Below are 19,204 nucleotides of genomic sequence, written 5' to 3'. Positions count from 1 at the left end.
GTCCAGGTGAGGGCATTGTTAAGTGAGACGCCGAGAATTTCAATGCTTTTGGAAACAGGAATATTTGTAGCATTGAAGGTAATATACGATTCTGGCAATACCTGCCTATTAGTAAATTGTCTATATTTAGTTTTACTAGCATTAAATGAGACAAGGTTGTTTTGTCCCCATTCGCTGATCCTGGATAAGTCTTGATTTAAAGAGATGACAAATGGATGTCTGAGTGTGAATGAACTATGAAGTGTTGAGTCATCTGCATATGAATGGATGGGATTGTGGGTGATAGATAAGAGATCATTAATATGAACGAGGAACACGGTTGGTGCCAAAAATGATCCCTGCGGACTCGGCGTTAACTGATTGGAAAGTGGAATATATATCATCTACTTTTACTCTTATTTTTCTATTGCTGAGATATGAGGAAATCACAGGAACAAGAGAGTTTAGTCCATAGCAAGGAAGTCTGGACAACAGGGAATGGTGCCACACTCTGTCGAAAGCCTTAAGTCCCGTCCAGACGATCGAGCAATGCCCGCGGGCACAAGCGAGCAGTTTGCCTGTTGACGGGCTCACCGCTTGTGCCCGCGGGCAAATGCGTAAATTGCCCGTGGCAATTTACACATTTGCCCGCGAGCACAAGCGGTGAGCCCGTCAACAGGCAAACTGCTCGCTTGTGCCCGCGGGCATTGCTCGATCGTCTGGACGGGCCTTTAGAAATATCCAGGGCTACTGCATGAGTTTCACCATGTAGGTCAATTGATTGATGGATGGTATGAGTCAGGAGATTGAGTATGTCAATGGTGGATCTTTCTTGGCAAAAACCATATTGTCTATCACTAATTAAGTTGTTGGATTCAAGATGTTTGCCTATGTGTTTATTAATTACAGTTTCAAAAACCTTACCAAGAGAAGCTGTGACAGCTATTGGTCTGTAATCAGAGGGGTCAGAGGAGCTTCCTTTCTTTGGAACTGGGTGGATATTCGCTTCTTTCCATGAATTAGGGAAAGAAGAAGTATGTATGCATAGTCTGAATAATTGTGCAAGAACAGAGGCAAGTTCTGGGGAACACTTTTTCAAAACAATTGGCGAGATTCCGTCTGGGCCAGGAGCTTTGTTGGTAGGTAAATTGTCTAGGATGGATTTCACGTACCTTGTCTGTATCTTAAGTGGAACAATGTCGGGAGAGGCAAGTTCTGGTGCTGGGACATTCTGGCTGGCTTCCTCTAAGGTAGAATTTCTGGCAAATGTACTGGCAAAGATATCTGCTTTCCCACGCAGGTCATTTGTAATGTTGCCATCTGGAGATTTTAGTGGGGGAATGGATGATGACTTGTTAAAGTTATTATTGAAAGAATTGAGAGCTGACCAGAATATTCTATTAACACTAGGGTTGTTAAGTAGTTTTGATGCTTGGTTTTGAATAAAGTTTGATTTAGCAAGATTTATTACAGCTTTTGCATGGTTTCTTGCAATTTTAAACTGAGAGAGTAATTCAGATGCTTTTGATTTCAAGTAATAGTTATATGCTGATGACTTTTGGGCTGTTGCTCTGGCACAGTTGCTATCAAACCATTTTGGAGAGTTCGATCTTTTAGTGAACTGTTGACTTGGTATGAATAAATCCATATCAGCTAGTATTAAATCGCAAATGTGGGACTGAGTAGAATTGACATCACTAGAGAAGACTGCCATGGAATGTCAGCAAGATAACTTCTAAATTCATCCCAGTTTGCCCTTAACCCCTAAAGTACTAATCTCATTGATCGGGCTTTTTGCGCAATTTCTTAAAAGGACGAGCAACACTGATCGTATAACATCCACAAAAAATGGCGGCAGCTGGCTCCACCCCAACCATGACACAGATGACTTCTAACCAATCAGAACTAAATGTTGGAAACACTGGAGGGGGAAACCAGGCCCGTACTCAGGTGGTGGGGGATGTACCCCCCACCTCCCCCTCACCATGTCCCTCTACCCCACTACCTTGTTGCTACCCTACCTCCCACTGCTCTTACCACCACCACCACCACTCCCACACCCTCCTCATGCATCCCCCCCCCTCCCACATGGATCCCCCCATGACTGGGGGAGGGTATTTCCCCCTACTCTACCACCATGTCCCTGTACTCCACTGAGGCCCTTCCTTTGTGTCTTGTGGTGGTCTCCTCCCATCCCTCCAACCCCATACGCCCCTTCCTGGCCTTATCACCTCCCACCACCACCCCAACCCCCCACCCCAACCCCCTACCCTCACCCCTACCCCCTAGCACGCAGTATCTTTACCTCCCCAGCCTCGAATACTGCATATATTTACGCTTAATGGCGTGTGTTCTTCAATCATTACCTGTAATTTATTCGTGTCTTTGCAAACAGATACGTACATCACAACTATTTTAGCTGTCTTTATTCGAAACCCATTCAAAAAAGTAATTTTATTTTATGTCGACGCATGCAAACATGTTGGAGCCTTCAAAAACGAAAAGATACGAAACGAAAACTAGCTAGATTTGACAGCTCAGAGGGGAGGGGAGGGAGGAGAGATTAAGCGAGGGGAGGGAAGGGAAGAGAGGAAAGGGGAGGGGAGGGAAGGGATGGGGAGGGAGGGGACTGGAGGTATGGGGAGGGGAGGATAATTTTTACTATTCATTATATTTTTATTAGAGGGTTCATGACCATTTTCCCTAGTTAGATTTGACAGCTTGGCAGGGAGGGGAGGGGGGAGGGGAAGTTAGGCAAGGGGATGGGGGGAAAAAATGGGAGAAATGGAGTTCCCCCGAGCTAAGCCCTGTATTGGACTATATAGCCCCGCTAGGGTTACAGGAGTGAGCTACCACTCCCGGCACGGCAGCCCGGGCGAAGCTCAAACTCGCAATCCCCCGATTACGAGTCCGGCGCGCTACCACTGTGCTACCGCACCCCCCGGGATGGGAGGAAAGAGGAGGGGAGGGAAGGGAAGGGGAGGGAAGGGAAGAGGAGGGAAGAGATTGGAGGTATGGGGAGGGGAGAGGAGAGGAGGATAATTTTTACTATTTATCATATTTACTGGGGGGGTTTGTCACCATTTTATTTTTTCTAAGCACATTACAATGGTTTATAACATCAATACACACCAAAAAAAAATCGACTATGGTGATTTTTGAACGTATTTTTGTGAAAACAGGTGTGACGGGCGTATTTTCTTTCTCGCCGGGGCCATGACAGGTAACTATTATCAACTTTGACGGGCCATAGCTCAGTAACTATTGGGTCTAGGAGGGTGGGGTTTGCATTTTCAGGTGTGTAAATTGAAGCTCTATAAATTGGGCATAAAACTTTTAACCTTCGAGAAAGTCGAGAAATAGGCCTGTTTTTGCATCTGGGAAGCAGTCGAGGCTGAAGAATTGCGTACCCTAGGGGTTAATGACCTAGAGCAGCTTGTACAGCATCCTACCCGTATCCCTGACTGCCTTGAAGAGAGCTCCAACACACTTGATCTTTTCCTTACAACTAATCCTTCTGTTTACACTTAATCTTTCCTCTCCATTGGGCTCCTCCGATCACAACCTTATTACCTTAACCGGTCCTATTGCTCAGGTACAGCCTGTGGACCCACCAAAGAAACGTCAGTTGTGGCACTTTGGAGCTGCTGATTGGGAAGCCCTTAGGCAGTACTTCTTTGATTTTCCCTGGAATGATTATTTCCTTCCATGGCCAGGAGCCATCTGAGTGTGCCTTGCACATTACAGAGGTTATTCTCTTGGGCATGGAAGCATACAGCGGATTCTCGAATTTCGACAGTTTAGAATTCGACGAATCAAGTTTCGATACATTTTGGAGTGGTCTGCCTACCTTACTTTTTGATGCAAAGTCGTGTATTTCAATGTTCTCAGGGCCAGACTCCAAACAAAACAAGCAAAGATAATGTTTTTGATGCGAACCAAAACGTTAGAAGTGAAGGAAAATTGTTTAAAAAAGTATGAGTCTAACCTAATATCGTATGTGACATGTGCTCTCAGGGCCAGACTCCAACCAAAACACACAAAGATAATATTTTTGATGTGAACCAAAATGCTACAAGTGAAGGAAAATTATAAGAAAAAGCATGAGCCTAACCTAATATCGTATGTGACGTGTCAAGAGGAGAATCAAAAGCAACATCATTTATTCATATGTGAAGCACACGATGATAAGGTTCCATGACAATTCACCATTAAGTCAATTCGCCGTCAGATAATTCCCCGTCAAAACATGGACGATTTCATGTCAGGACAATTCGCACCCTGGACTATTCCCCGTCATTCTATAAATATACTTACAGTATTACTAATTAATCAATACTTTAATAACTCGAAGATATAACAAGAGAAATTAAAGGAAAAGAATCAATAATAGAAATACTAAAACAAAATGAATTACAGGTGGTAGCAAATACAGTAGGCAGAATACTGAAACAAAGTACAGTAATTATGAATATAAGGAGCAACACAGAAATGAACAATAGAGACTGAGAAAAAAAAAGTCATGTTGTTTTAGGACAAAAGCTCCCGGATGGAAGTAGGCACCACCAACAACAAGTCATGTGCAAGGTGATGTTCAGTTGTTGGCGGCCATCTTGCGACTGTCCTGCCAGCAGCCAGCCCTCTACAGCCAAGTGCCGCACTTTCAGCCTGTACCTTCCACGTGTGGACATGCATTTCACTGCAATTTAGTTGTATGTATTTTCTTTGTATTTTCGTTGCAACTTAACTGTTTCAAGATGGCAAGCAAGAGTGGTTCTTTGGGTGGCAGTGGTAATGGACAAGAGCTTCCTGACACCTCTAAATCCTCGCAGCCAAAGGAGAAATGGCAATACAGGAAAGGGCAGAAATACACCAAGTATACACTTGCTGACAATATGGCAATACAATGCACAACTACAGTTACTTAACCACAGTTATAGTTCATAAAGTTTACAGGGGGTGTGAGCAACAAATCAAAATTTTATGCAGTTAGGTTTGGAGGCCCTGGACCCAAACTAATTTTTCCCATAAGAGTTTCAGTTTAAATTTAAATTATTTGAATTTCACGGTGATTTTTAGGTACCCACGCCCATCGAAATTCGAGAACCCACTGTACATTACTTTCTCATATCCTATGATTAATGCAAGAAAGCCTTGGTTTAATTATGATTGTTCTAATGCTGTCCACAACAAGAAGAAGGTCTATAAAATGGTACCAGAGCCAACCCACCCCTGAACCACATCTTTTTTATGTTTCTGCCTGGAATCGTGATAAGTCTGTTCTTCACTCTGCTAAAAATAATTTAATCCATACTAAATGCTCTCAATTCTCCAACTTTAATTCTTCCTGCTCCTCCTGGCACCTTGCCAAAAACCTTTCTAATAACTTTGGATCATCATCCTTCCCTCCTCTTTTCCACTCTGATGACTTTGTAGCTGTTTCTTCTACTGATAAAGCAGATCTCTTTGCTTAGACTTTCTCCTCCAATTCCACCTTGGCCGATTCTGGTGCTGTTCCTCCCTCACTTCCCCCCCCTTGGACTTCCTCATGGCTGACATTAAAATTTCTTCAGCTAAAGTATTTTCTGCCATCACTGGCCTCAATACTAACAAGGCATATGGGCCTGATGGAGTCCCTCCTGTTGTCCTCAAGAACTGTGCTTCTGTGCTTACACCCTGCCCAGGTATACTCTTTCGCCTTTGTCTATCAACTTGTACCTTTCCTTCTTGCTGGAAGTTTGCTCTCATTCAACCAGTCCCAAAGAAGGGTGACCATTCCCAACCCTTTAACTATTGCCCAATTGCTGTAACATCCTGTGTCCCAAAAGTTTTTAAGTCTATTCTTAACAGAAAAATTTTAAAGCACCTTTCCTATCATAATCTTCTTTCTGATCGTCAGTATAGGTTCTGTCGGGGACGCTCCACTGGCGAACTTCTCACCAACCTTTCAGACTCCTGGTCACCCTCCTTTTGGGACTTTTGGGACTTTGGCGAAAGTTCTGCCTTTGCACTTGACATCTCAAAGGCTTTCAATCAAGTTTGGCATATATCTTCAATTTTCAAACTGCCCTCCTACAGTTTTTATCCTTCTATCTGTGCCTTCATCTATAGCTTCCTTTCTGGTCATTCTACAGCTGCTGCTGTAGACGGCCATCGTTCTTCTCCTAGATCTATCAATAGTGGTGTTCCTCAGGGCTCTGTCCTACCTCCAACTCTCTTTCTTTTATTCATCAATGACCTGAGCTGTACATCTAACCCTATCCACTCATACGCTGATGATGCACCCTTCACCTTTCCATTCAGTTCTCGCAATGTCCATATCAGCAGTTACTTCAACAAGCAAGGGTTGAGGCTATGGCACACCTAATGTCTGACTTGGCTCATATCTCTGACTGGGGTAAAAATAATCTTGTTTTTAATGCATCAAAAACTCAGTTCTTACACCTATCCATCCATCATCCAATCCTACGTTGCCCCATGAGGAGTGTAGAAGCCCAGGGCTAGGCAAGTTGGTCCTGACATTTAAAATGAGAGTGACCAGCCTCACTCATCCCTGAGTGGCATTACGTGAGTGATAAACCCCAACCACCCCTTGGATATATACCCCCACTGGCTCAATCTGACTGGAGCACCGCAGTTACCCACTAAACCACCAGGCACCATAATTTGGTTATATGGTTACCATCCAGCACAGTATGTGATTTCCTGGTGTATGGGAAACCAATCGGCTTGCCACTCAGTGTAGAGTCACCCACAGGCAAAAGGAACAGCAAAGAATGAAGGAAAGAAAGACAAAAGAGGGAGTGTAAAGTCACCCCTAGGCAGAAGGACGAGGAAAGAATGAAGTAAGACAGAAAAGGAAGAAACCCAACAAAATCTTCCACAGGAGTACCCACTAATGTTTAATAATATCCAGCTTAATCTAGTATCATCCTTAAACATAACTGGGGTTTCATTCTATCGGGATTTATCTTGGAAAGATCATATTACATCTCTTGTAAAATCTCCTTCCAAGAGATCAGGTGTGCTAAGCTGACTCCATACCTTCTTTACCTCAGCACAGTTGCTGACTTTATACACAGCTTTTATTTACCCCTGTGTAGAGTACAACTCTCATGTGCAGAAGGGCTCCCCACATACAGCTCTTCTCAATAGGGTGGAGTCAATGGCTTTTCATTTCATCAATTCTTTGCCTCTTACTGGTTCCTCTCAACCTCTGTCTCTTCACCACACTGTTGCATCTTCATCTCTTTTCTATTGCTACTTCAATGGTCACTGCTCCTCTGAACTGTCTGCATGCATCCCTCCACCCCTACAATGGGCACATAGCACCCATCTAGCAACAAACTCTCATCCCTTTTCTATCCAACTCTCTAATGCAAAAGTCAACAGCTACTCCCTGTCCCTCATTTATGCAACAGGCCAACTCTAGAACTGTCTCTCTCTGTCTGTGTTTCCTACTTCCTATGATCTCCAGTCTTCCAAACACAGTGTGTCCAGACATCTCAAAATGACGATTATTGAATATGGCTCTCTTATGTATTGTTTTTGTTTTTTTCTTGGAAAGAATGGTTTGCGGGCTCATGGCCTTTGGTTCCTTCTTCCTTGCATAAAAAAAAAAAACAGCACTTGTACTACTTTGCAATTAAGTTTAAATCTTAATTCATGCCATTTTCTCCTTCCAATTGCTTCCATAACCATAGGAATGAATTACAGTACTCCCCAACTTAATGAATGGGTTAGGTTCCTGGAAAACCATTCATTACATGAATTTTCGTTGCACGGGCCCATTATAACATGGGTTCAATGCGGTTTGGTTCCAGACTTCGGATTTTCCCCTCCCCCCCCAACCACTTGTATTCACCCTTTTGTTCATTATGCATGTTTATGTCTCTTATGACTCCACAACCCATATTCTACAACTATTGTACATACAGTACATCTACATTCTACAAATATATACGGTATGCAAGTGGAGAATAAAATATTTACAATGGAACCAGGTCATGGAGGCGAGCCATAAAGATTGTTTTTTCACTACGTTCGTGCCACCTTACTATATCCAGCTTAGTCTCGAGGGTGAGGCTCTTCCTGGAGACCTTGGCTGCTTGTTGGCTAGGGCTAGTTGCAGGTCATTTAGGCATGGTGAGCAAAAGTACTGCAGTAATGCACATGTGAGCTTGGGAGGGCTAGAGCTGTTTTGTTTTGAATACAAGTACAAGTGTTGCGTCGTTAAAGGGGCTGCCGTCAACAGCTGCTAGTCACTATGCACAACTGGCTTCTCTGAGGGATGGTACGGTTGATCATCGGTAAAATAATAAAAATTCGTTAAACCGAGTCTAGGCATTCGTTGTGCAAACGAAGGGTAGTAAAACATAATTTTCGTTAAACTGAATTTTCGTCGTCTGAGTGTTCATTGTGTGAAGGTTGCCTGTATTACTGGGCATATGGTAGTATTACAGGTGTGTATGAGGTGTCTGTAATCTTTATTATTCCATAAAATTGCCTGAACCTGGGTTGGTCGGGGGGTCAGTTAACCTAACCTTAGTTTTCCCAGAAGTTATATACAGTACTCTGTTAACCCTTGCCTGCCAGGTGTTGGTATGGAATGACACAAAAGAGGTGGAGAGAAGACACTGGGTGTCTGTACAAATCACAAATGCCATTTCACCACAGTCTGAACTGGCTGCCATTTGATCTTGTCATGAAAGGGTAGGGAGAGACTCTCGCCACATGATGCAAGCATACCTCAGTCTTCTCCGTGACTTAGCCAGGTGCTGAACAATGTTTTCTGAAACCTCCTCGTTCGATTCCATTCCCGCCTCGAATGGACCCCTTGCCTTATCCACCCCCGCCAAGGCCCTGCCCAAGGATACTAGGAAAGGACTCAGTGATAGTGCCTTAGGGTATGCCTTGGATGCCACTGCATCTACTTTATCTAGTAGTGGAGAAGTTATCATGCTGACAGTGAAACCAATGTTGGGGCTGCACGCATTTGCACGAACACATCCTGCTTCGAGTGGCAAAAGATATTACATCTTCTTCATGTCCTTACTCATCAATGTGATCACCTGAAAACCTGGGGATGCTTTCCTTCACAAGAAGAGTTGATGAGTAATATGGTCTTTAATCTCCTTCCCTAACTGCTATACTTTCCCAGATATGAAGGTTTGAAAAAGGGCTATTTTGGGAAATATTGCCCTGGCAAGAGGGCAGCTGTGCCAAAATAAGCCCAGTGTCTAAGGGTTAAACAAGTTTTAACTATCCAAGCAGTCCTCCCCTAACATAACCCACTCGTATTAACGGGACCCGCCTGTAACATATTCTAGTACTAAAAATGAAGACTATACCCATTTTACACTAGCCTGGCTCACAAGTTTGCCCTTTTTCAGCCTATAGCATATCCTTGTCATAGCATTTCTTCATGACAAGCACTGTACAGTATTAATACAGTCTGTTATTACAACTCAGCAGTCACAAGGGGAAGAGGGCAATTTCAGGCCAGGTTAGACTAAAATGGGCAGGAAACACATGTATGGGGTCCACTGCGTCCCACTTAACGGACATTGTTCATCATAGCTGATGGAGTTTCAGTTGCCTCTGTAGTGTCCATTATTTTCTGATATCCAGTCTATCGATGCCTGTTAAAGTGAGTGTCTACTGTACAGTGAACTCTTTATTATCCATCGCTGCATTATCCGGCATGTCATTAGCTGTCATAGGACATGACTGAATTTTCCCTAGGAAATGCCCAAATTAAAATCCACGCCATTTACTGTGTCGCTCAAACACATTTTCCTGCCAACTTTACAATACAGTGAGATTTTACCATGGTTATTACAGTATGTACAGGTTGTTTAATCTATCTTTGAAGAGTTATACAACGCAGGTACAGGATTTTATTGAGGGTTAGACCCCCCCCCTTTGGTGAGGTTTTGGGGGGAACTACTGTATTTCACTGTCTGTCTGTAAGTCATTACCTGAAACCCCTTTGGCCACTGTGAGATGGATAACTGAGAGTTTACTGTATACACCAAGCCCTACCAAACTCTGAAAAAATCACTTCAATAATTTCATCTATGCATGTTACTCAGTACTGTCAGCAAAATAGCAAAAAATAAAGGTTTATGCATCCTAACCACCAACCTTCCGAGCCCATAATAAACTGCTGTGTGTCTGGTCCTGCTGACAGCCTAGGACCTGCAGTGTAGCGGTCAACTGTGCCTCTGGGCGTCACAGCTCGCACTTGTACTACCAGATCTTCAATATTTCCATACACATTTTTCTTCATTCCGGAAGCTCGTGTTGCTACCCATCCTCCCAAGCTGGAACGATAAAAAGTAATGATGATAATACAGTAATCCCTCCAATATCCAACGTAACAGAGTCAAAGGCATGTCCGGATAGTGATCCTGTCTGGATACTGGGCCCCAGCCTCCTGGACATGTTCTTATGGACAAGCACCTGTGGCTTGCAATGCTATAAGCATCTGATCTCGATCGTGGTTTGGCTGTGACTGTTGATGATGGTGGGGTAACAGAGTTGCCAGATCGCAACGGCCACATTACCAATCTCCTCAACTTTCATTACCAAATTTAACTTTTCATTACCAAATTCGTAAAGCTAGCAATTATTCTTCACTAATTATATATACAAGTGGATATACATGTAATCACTCTCCTTATAATTAACACCATGTTGATTATTTTCATGCTATGTAGGGTAGCAGATTAATCAGAGAGAGCAAACAATCCACCATCTCCATCCTGTGTATCCTCATACATGTGAAAAATCCATTTGGTAATGCATTATTCTGATTCATTACCAAATGAATTTTTCATTACCAAATTGGCCCACACTTGGTAATAAAAAATACCAAATGGCAACCTGACAGGGGAGGGGGGAGGGGGAGGAAGGAAGGGATGAAGGGACCATGGTGTAACAGCTGTTTGGCGCCATGCGGCAATTTCAAATTACGGGAGGGAAAAAAGTCAGATTTTTTTCTAATATTTTGCAGTTTTTGGCCCATTTTGGGGAATATTGGATCCCGGGACAATTATGTCCGGTTAGTTAGGAACATAATCTAATCGGCTTTTCTTTCCAATATACTTTCACTGGTGCCTTAGCAGAATCCAACAGTCACCTGTACAGTACAGTAATGTACATCTCAGAACAATGAAAGTTGTACTTACCAGAGAGGAGAGGGGAGGGGAGGGGTGGCAATATAAAGTGTCAGAGAGCCACAGCAGCACTAGTCTAAAAGGCCAGCCAGGTTTTGGAGGGAAGCCCATTGTAAAGTTGCAATTTAATAATGTTTTAAAAGAGTCATAGAGTGCAATGTTGGCTCGTCTGTATATTGGCACCATAGAGACAGAGGAATATAATGTAAAGTGAGAGAACATCCACCTTCCTGCTCCCAGCCAATGAAAACTCTGCATTAGTGTTCTCCATTCCCTACCTTAGTCAGTCAAAACTCTTCTACTCCCTACCAATGCATCTCCCCATCAACACTCTGTGAGCAGCTAGGCTCACCAACCATCAACCCTTCCTTCCTCCCTCAACACTCCACCACATTCATAATTGAAGTACAGTACAACCCCATTCTTTCTGTATACAGTATTATTATTACTATTATTTTTTTATGGCTGGATGTTTGATGACATAACTGTCTCATCCAAGATAATAAGGTACTTTTAGCCAGAAGAAAGGGTCCTTCATGCCAGATAGTATCAAGATTTTATGGTTGCTGCTGGGCACCATTTTAATTCAGCCATTAGCTACACCGGATAATGTTGTATGGCAGGTGGTGCCATGACAGATAATTGGAATGTACTGTACCTCCTAATTTACTGAGTCAAACATCTTCTTGAGATCCACATATGCTGCAAGAATACCCTGTCAACACTCAGGGCAGCATTCTACAAGAACTCAAAGAGTTAAGATACGGTCAACTGTAGACTACTTGGGCATGGAGCTGGATTGCTCAGGCCTCTGAAACTTAAGCAAATGGTCCATGATATGTATCAGGAGAATGTGATCAAAGACCTTGCCTAGCACACTAAGCACTGTAATAGAATGGTAGTTACTACAGTCATCCTGGTCACCTTTCCTTTTCCAGACAGAGTTGATCAAACTCCTCATCCAGTCGAGAGGAATAACAGCAGTCCACCACACAGCTTCAATAACTGCATGTAATGCCCTTATCACAGCTTCACTTCCAACTATGATCAAACAAACACCAACTGCTTTACTAGGATACTTTTGCACCATTCCACAGCCTTTCTGATTCCCACTAGAGAAGGCACGGTATCATCAGTTAGTGGAAAAGTAGTCAATTGCTGTACAACAGTCAAGGGAAGCTCTACACTGGGAGGTTCAGCCATATAGAGCTGCTTAAAGTATTCAGCTCAATGAGCCCTATACTCACTCATCCCCAACATGAGCCATCCATCTGTTGTCCAAACAGAGTTAACCTGACAGGTGGGTCTGGCCTGGAGCTTAGTCAGGGCTCAGTAAGTAGGTTGAAGTTCATTTGCATAAAAGCGGTCTTCAACCTCCTCAGTGATTTCTCTGACACCTCTCCTTGTCCCTTCTCAGCAAGACTTGTGCCCTTGAGACAGAAGTCTGTGCTGCTCCTGATACCCAGCAAGTCTGGCAGGAAGACTCTCCTCAATGGTGGCCAGCCTCCCTGGCGAGACAAAACCCATCCTTGATCTCAGGTGCTCCCCAGAGCATTCATCAGCTACTGCTAGGGTGGCACACTTAAAGGTATCCCACTGTTCAACAGGGTCCTCAACTGTACTAACCACCTCAAACCTACATGAGAGTGTCACTTCATACTCATATGCACACTCCTCATCCCTGAGTTTCTCACGATGGAGTTGTTTTGGGTATCATCTTGAGGATCTCTCAGTTTTGATTTGTAGCCTTACAGTAGCAACAGCAAGTCTGTGATCAGTAGCAAAGAACTCTGCACTCCTGAAAACTATACAGTTCTGAAGGATCTTCCTGTATGTACTAACAAGCATGTTATCAATTTCCTTTGCAACCCATACAGAATAATACGACAAGCTCGGGCCGACAGCGGTAGCAGTGGACTCATCACCCTGGTACACAAATCCATCAACTTTTCAGACACCAGTGCACACACAAAGTCACTTCTCCCCCCACATGACACCACAACAAAAGTACAATAAATTAAAATACGCACTGGTAACAAATCACATATAACAATCGCTGATGCATACATTACCCCCCCCCCCAATACCACATAATTACTCTCCACAAATTGTGGCGACCATCATCCACTCACTTGATGTAGTGCTGCCTACTTCTTCCTTAGCCTTTATCATTCTTTTTCTATGCCTGCCCTCCTCTCTTCCTATTTCTCCCATCTTTCCTGTCACTTTATTACTTTTCTTTGCTTTACATGTGGCTTTACATTGAGTGACAAGCCAAATGGTTTTCTGTAAGCCAAGAACCATTTACAACGTTGGGTGGTAACCATATAACCAAACCATACGTGCTCCCTAAGTGTCGACAAGTGGGTTGGTGGAGGGTTAGTGCCCCTCCCTGTAAAACAAATAACTAAAAGTCAAATGGCCACCCCTTGCGGGATTATGGCGTCTGGCAGTAGATAGTAGATAGATGGAAATACACCACATCACTAACATACCCAACATCATCCTGGGTGGTGATTTCAACGCCAAGGCGTCGGCCTGGCATGTCAACAACCCTGACACAGACAGAGGGCTGGTACTACAATCCCAAACAGATCATCTTTTCATACTGAATAATCTCCATCAACATATCTATATCCCAACCCAAGCCCTCTTCCTACCATCATCCCCAGACATCACCTTTTGCTCCCCAAATCTCACCCCTAGAACATCCTGGAGAGTGTTCAAAACCCTTGGATCTGATCACCTCCCAATCATCATCACTACCACAACCAGAATCACCCCAGCTGGCCACAGACACATACACACTAATTATGAGAGCTAATTGGGAGGCCTTCACAACTGAAACAGAACAACATTTTGAAATATTAAACAGTACATCCATCACAAACATCAACACTGCTGTGCACACTTTCAATACAATTATACAAAATGCAAACAAAAGACACATCCCTAGAGACAACAGAAAGAGACACAACCCCAACTTCACACCAGAAATTCAAGGCCTCATCAGTCAACAGGACACACTACAAAACTCCCAAACACTCCATACACAAGACACCGTACAACAAAGACAAGAACTCAACACTCAATTAAACAATAAAATATCAGAACAGCAAACACTAAACTGGAATAAGTATCTCCAAACACCTGACCACAAAACAAACACCAGCAAACTCTACAAACACTAAACAGCATCACACTTTCCAACAGCAACAATACACAATCACATGCTGCCATCACAACAACAGACACCATACCTTCAAACAAACAACAGGCAAACATTCTCATGAATCACTTTTCACATGTCAGCCATCTAAACCCCCATCGCAATGACAGACGTATCATCCGATGTACAAGACAATTCCCCACAGACCCAGACTTCGCACCTTTCACTTACAACCAGACGAAGCACATCATTAGCAACCTCAAGCACCTATCTGCCTCTGGACCAGACAACATAAGCAACACACACTTTAAACACCTTGGACCACAATGCATACAAGCACTCACCAATATATCAAACCACAGCTACTCACACAACATAATACCCAACATCTGGAAACATGACATTATCATCACTATCCCCAAACCCAACAAAGACCCCATGTTACCTTCATCACACCGCCCCATCACACTCCTCTGCACCCTCCCCAAAGTCACTGAATGACGTACTACAACTAGTTACACCTCACACCCCCCCTAGCCCCATTACAACATGGTTTTAGGCCACCACACTCCACAAACACTCTTCTTACAGACCTTACACAGAGTTTTTGATGGCATGAATTCAGCTAGGCAACCACACAGAACACTTCTAGTCACACTAGACATAAGCAAAGCTTTTGATGCCATCCCCTACCACAACCTCACAAACAAAATATTCAACACAAACGTGCACAATAACACAAAAAGATGGCTGGCAAACTACTTAGCAGGCAGATGTGCATATGCAACATTTGCCGGTCAGTCTTTGAACATCACAAACTTCACAAATGGCGTCCCACAAGGATCTATTTTGTCCCCTACACTCTTTAACCTATACATGCATGACATACCCACACCCCACACACCACAGATACACATAGCTTCCTATGCAGATGACATAACACTTACAAGTACACACCAAAATGCAAACACAGCTGCACACATCCTCCAACCTTACCTCAACACACTACATGAATGGTTCACCACAAACAGGCTCAAAATAGCCCCAGCCAAATCTACAGTGACCTTTCTCACAAACTGGATGGCAGAACACAGTCACATTCCACACCTCACCATAAAAAACACTCCCCGACCACACACACACACACACAAAATCCTTGGTGTAACATACAATACATCAATGTCATTTAAACAACACATCACAAACATTAAAAATAAAATAACACCAAGACTCAATGCCTTAAGGTCACATGCCCATACAACATTTGGACACAATAAAGAAACCCCCACCACAGTATACAAACAATATAAAGGTACATTCAGTGATGAATTATGCAAGCCCTGCATGGGCTCCTAACCTCACTAAAACACACTACAACACTCTACAGACCATACAGAACAAGGCCCTAAAAATAATCACAGGCTGCACAGCTACTACACCCACAGACCACCTATATCAAGAAACCACAGTCCTCAAAGTCAAGGATCATCTAGACATGACAGGCACCCAAATTCTCGCTGCAGCCTCCACAAACCCACAACATCCACTACACTACATGGCAGCACATCCACATACACCATGGAACATCAAAACAACACCCAGTACACAATATCATACATAAATAATGTCATTTCTCCCCCCTCGCCTGCCTCAGACCAGTTTCCAGAAGCATATCCAGGCTCAAATCACTCGCCGCTCCATTCAGTCACTTAGACAATACACAGTTGCATGCACGGCCTCCTGATATCCACCCTTCAGAATTCTATCTCCCTCGTGAGAACAGGGTCCACCTGGCCAGGCTGAGATGGGGGCATCATCCAGCCCTCTTAAGTTACCAACAGAGGCTGGATAACTCCGTTGCTGATGCTTGTCCAAGATGTAACACAGCACCCCATACTATTAAGCACATTACTGAAGACTGCATTGTACACAATCACCTATGCCAACAACACAACGTATACTCCTTGAGAGCTCTGTGGGAAAGCCCGGTCTCGGCCGTGGCCTTCCTTAGGGACTCGGGGCTGTTCGGCACAGGGATTGGCTGAATTATGCCAGATAATTGAGAGTTTACTGTATTTCAAACAAGAATAAGAATAAGATGAACTTATGCTGCTCTCATATGCCTGGTATCTTGCAAGGCAGACAAAAATATCCATCCATCACCTAATCCAGTGCTGCCCCATAAGGAGTAAACAAAGTGAAAAATTGCCATCTATTATCATCGTAATCCCAACCCTGCTTCCCACCTAAGAAATCAGATGAATCAGGATACAGAAGCTTCTTCTCCATCCTTTATCTTTTACTGCTCCATCAAGAGTATAGGAGCATGGGGCTATAATGCCTAGTCCAGGCATACAGCGAGACAGTTACTAATCACTTCCTCCTGAATGTCTTTATGTAAGTAATAAACCCTTACCACCAATCAATTTGAAACCTTGAGGGTCACATCCAGTTAGAGTGCTTTAACCCACTAGACCACCAGCAATTTAAAAAAAAATATTATCATCATTATCCAAATACCATTTCCAACTAAGAGATTGGCTGATGTAAGATCCAGGATTAAGGGGGAAAATGACCAACCTGGAGAATTCATATGAATCTGGCTCATGTCCCGCAGTGTAACCTCGGGCCTGTAGTTGCCTCTCTAGGTCTTGCCCAATGATGCCTGCTTCTATCCTCGCTGTCAGGTTCTTCTCGTCCACCCATAGGATACGACACTGACGTTTGAGATAAAAACAAGTGCACACGATATAACAACGACAGCAGAGGTAAAAATAAGAAAAGTACAAGACATAACACTGATACCAAAAGTAAAATTATAGTACATGCATACAATGTGACACTGACAGTAATGATGTGACAACAATGGTAAAAATAAGTACACAGAACATGACACTGACAGCAATAGTACCATACTTCCCACAATGCACTGTGCACTTTTTTCCAAAAAAAATTTCCTTCAAAAATCACCCTGCACATTATACCAGAAGGTCATGGCTTGAGGTATTATTATGGGTTGACATGACTGATACCCACAAAACACTGTTCACCAAAATGGCAATAATATCAATGAAATAGCAGAGTCATGTTCACCAAAATGGCAATAATATCAATGAAATAGCAGAGTCATGGTCACCAAAAGTCAGAAGCAAATCACTTGACTGCCTTACCATTAATTAATACTTCAATAATGCAGACTTAAATGAGTGAATTATTATTAGTGTTTGTTATTGTGGCAGAAGCTCTCTCATGTAACTTCAGAAATGGACTCCCATGGAAGATGTGTGCTGATGACTTGGTGCTAACTGCAGTGAATGAAAGGGATACAAAAGGAAGTTTTGGAAGTGAAGAGATGGTAGGGCATCACGGGCATGAGAGTCTGAGAGTAAATGCAGACAGAACAGAAAAGATGGTGGTACTGCCAAAACAGAGGGAGTGTGGCCATGTGTAGTTTGCCACAAGAGTGTGGGAAGTACTGTAACTCCATCTTGTGCAATGTTTGTGACAAGTGGATGCACAGGAGATGTAGTTGTATTAGAGGTAGACTGCAAAATAATGCTGACTTTGTGTGTGATGTGTCAGGGAAAGTATGTGGAGACTGTCAAGCATATAAGGACTGATCTTGCTGGTCAGTCTCGAGTGCATGGAGGAGTTCTGACATTTGGGGGACATGTTGCGTGCTGGATGTGGCGAGGGTATGGGATGGGTGGAGGTTCAGGGAGCTGTTAACTCTCCTAACATTGAGAGGGCTCTCCCTTCATGCTAAGGATCTTTGAATGTGACATGTGTTAGGATTGTAATGCTGTCTGGTAGAGAGAGCTGGGCAGTAAGGGATGAGGATATTCAAAGGCTCACACATACAGTAATGCCAGCAATTAGAAGAATATGTAGTGCATCCTTGAATGCGAGGCCTGGAGGGACTAGGAATGCAGCTGAACAGCTGAGGAAGAATGGGACTTTACTTGAAAGTTTTGGTGCTGTGATGAGGCCTGGAGGGGTTAGGAGTGCGGCTGAAGAGTTGAGGAAGAATGTGACTTTACTTGAATGTTTTGGTGCTGTGATGAGGGGTTGAATGATATGGTTTAGGCATGTTGAGAGGATGGAGGATGACAACTGGGTGTAGAAGGTAAGAAGTGTGAATGTTAGGGGTAGGGCTGCAAGAGGCAGACCTAAAAAAGACCCAGGACAAGGTCACAGGATAAGGGACTGAATAGGGAGGCTGCCAGAGATCGAGCAGCATGGAGAGCTCCCATTAGGTGAACAAGGTTGACACATACAAGTATGCTGAAGCCTTTATAAGTGATATGAATGAATGAACAAAGTAAGCAGTAAACTAAGCATTCTGTGCATTAAATATATGCACACATGGTGCATGGAGCAATTGCACCATGCCAAGCATATCAGTAGATTGTAAACAAAACTCAGCTGATCGCCTGCTAGTGAATGCAAGGCGGTGGTGAAAGATTTGTATATTCGTGTATTTCCAATTCAAATAATTTAATGCAAAATTATTTTTCTTCCCAACTAATTGGTGGATGTTGAATATATATATACTGTAATTAGTAAACTGTGTACATTTATTTCCCTAAATATCTCTTGCCAAATCATGGGTGTGCATTATGCACCAGTGGGCATATATGACAGGAAATACAGTACATCAATATCACCCTCTGCATGACCTGCTCACTGCTCCATCCTGAAAACCCACTAACAAGGAATGACTTTGAATGAATCGCCTCCAGGGTACTTTGTCCTCACATACCTCTTACTCTCCATTTTTCCACTCTGACCTAATTTTCTCTCCTCATTTACAGCTTAACTAACCAATTAATTTGCTTACTTATGTACATACAGTAACCTCTCAACTAACACGAGT

The 19,204-nt window shown here is 43.2% G+C and overlaps 1 protein-coding gene across 1 annotated transcript in view; it reads right to left on the bottom strand.

Moving 5' to 3' along the window:
- Positions 1 to 19,204, bottom strand: part of Agps (alkyldihydroxyacetonephosphate synthase) — a 93,857-nt gene that overhangs the window by 54,155 nt on the left and 20,498 nt on the right. The window contains exons 6-7 of the mRNA XM_080276617.1: positions 16,909 to 17,045; positions 10,126 to 10,304 (exon numbers count right to left, since the gene is read on the bottom strand). Coding sequence (XP_080132743.1) covers positions 10,126 to 10,304; positions 16,909 to 17,045 — 316 coding nt within the window. The remainder of the gene's footprint in view (positions 1 to 10,125; positions 10,305 to 16,908; positions 17,046 to 19,204) is intronic.

This window comes from Coenobita brevimanus, chromosome 65 (assembly GCF_032717465.1).
Source record: "Coenobita brevimanus isolate Jiangsu-jjx chromosome 65, ASM3271746v2, whole genome shotgun sequence".
Taxonomy (NCBI): Eukaryota; Metazoa; Arthropoda; class Malacostraca; order Decapoda; family Coenobitidae; genus Coenobita; species Coenobita brevimanus.
Note: the sequence above shows the minus strand (reverse complement) of the source record. Positions and strands in the feature narration are given on the sequence as shown.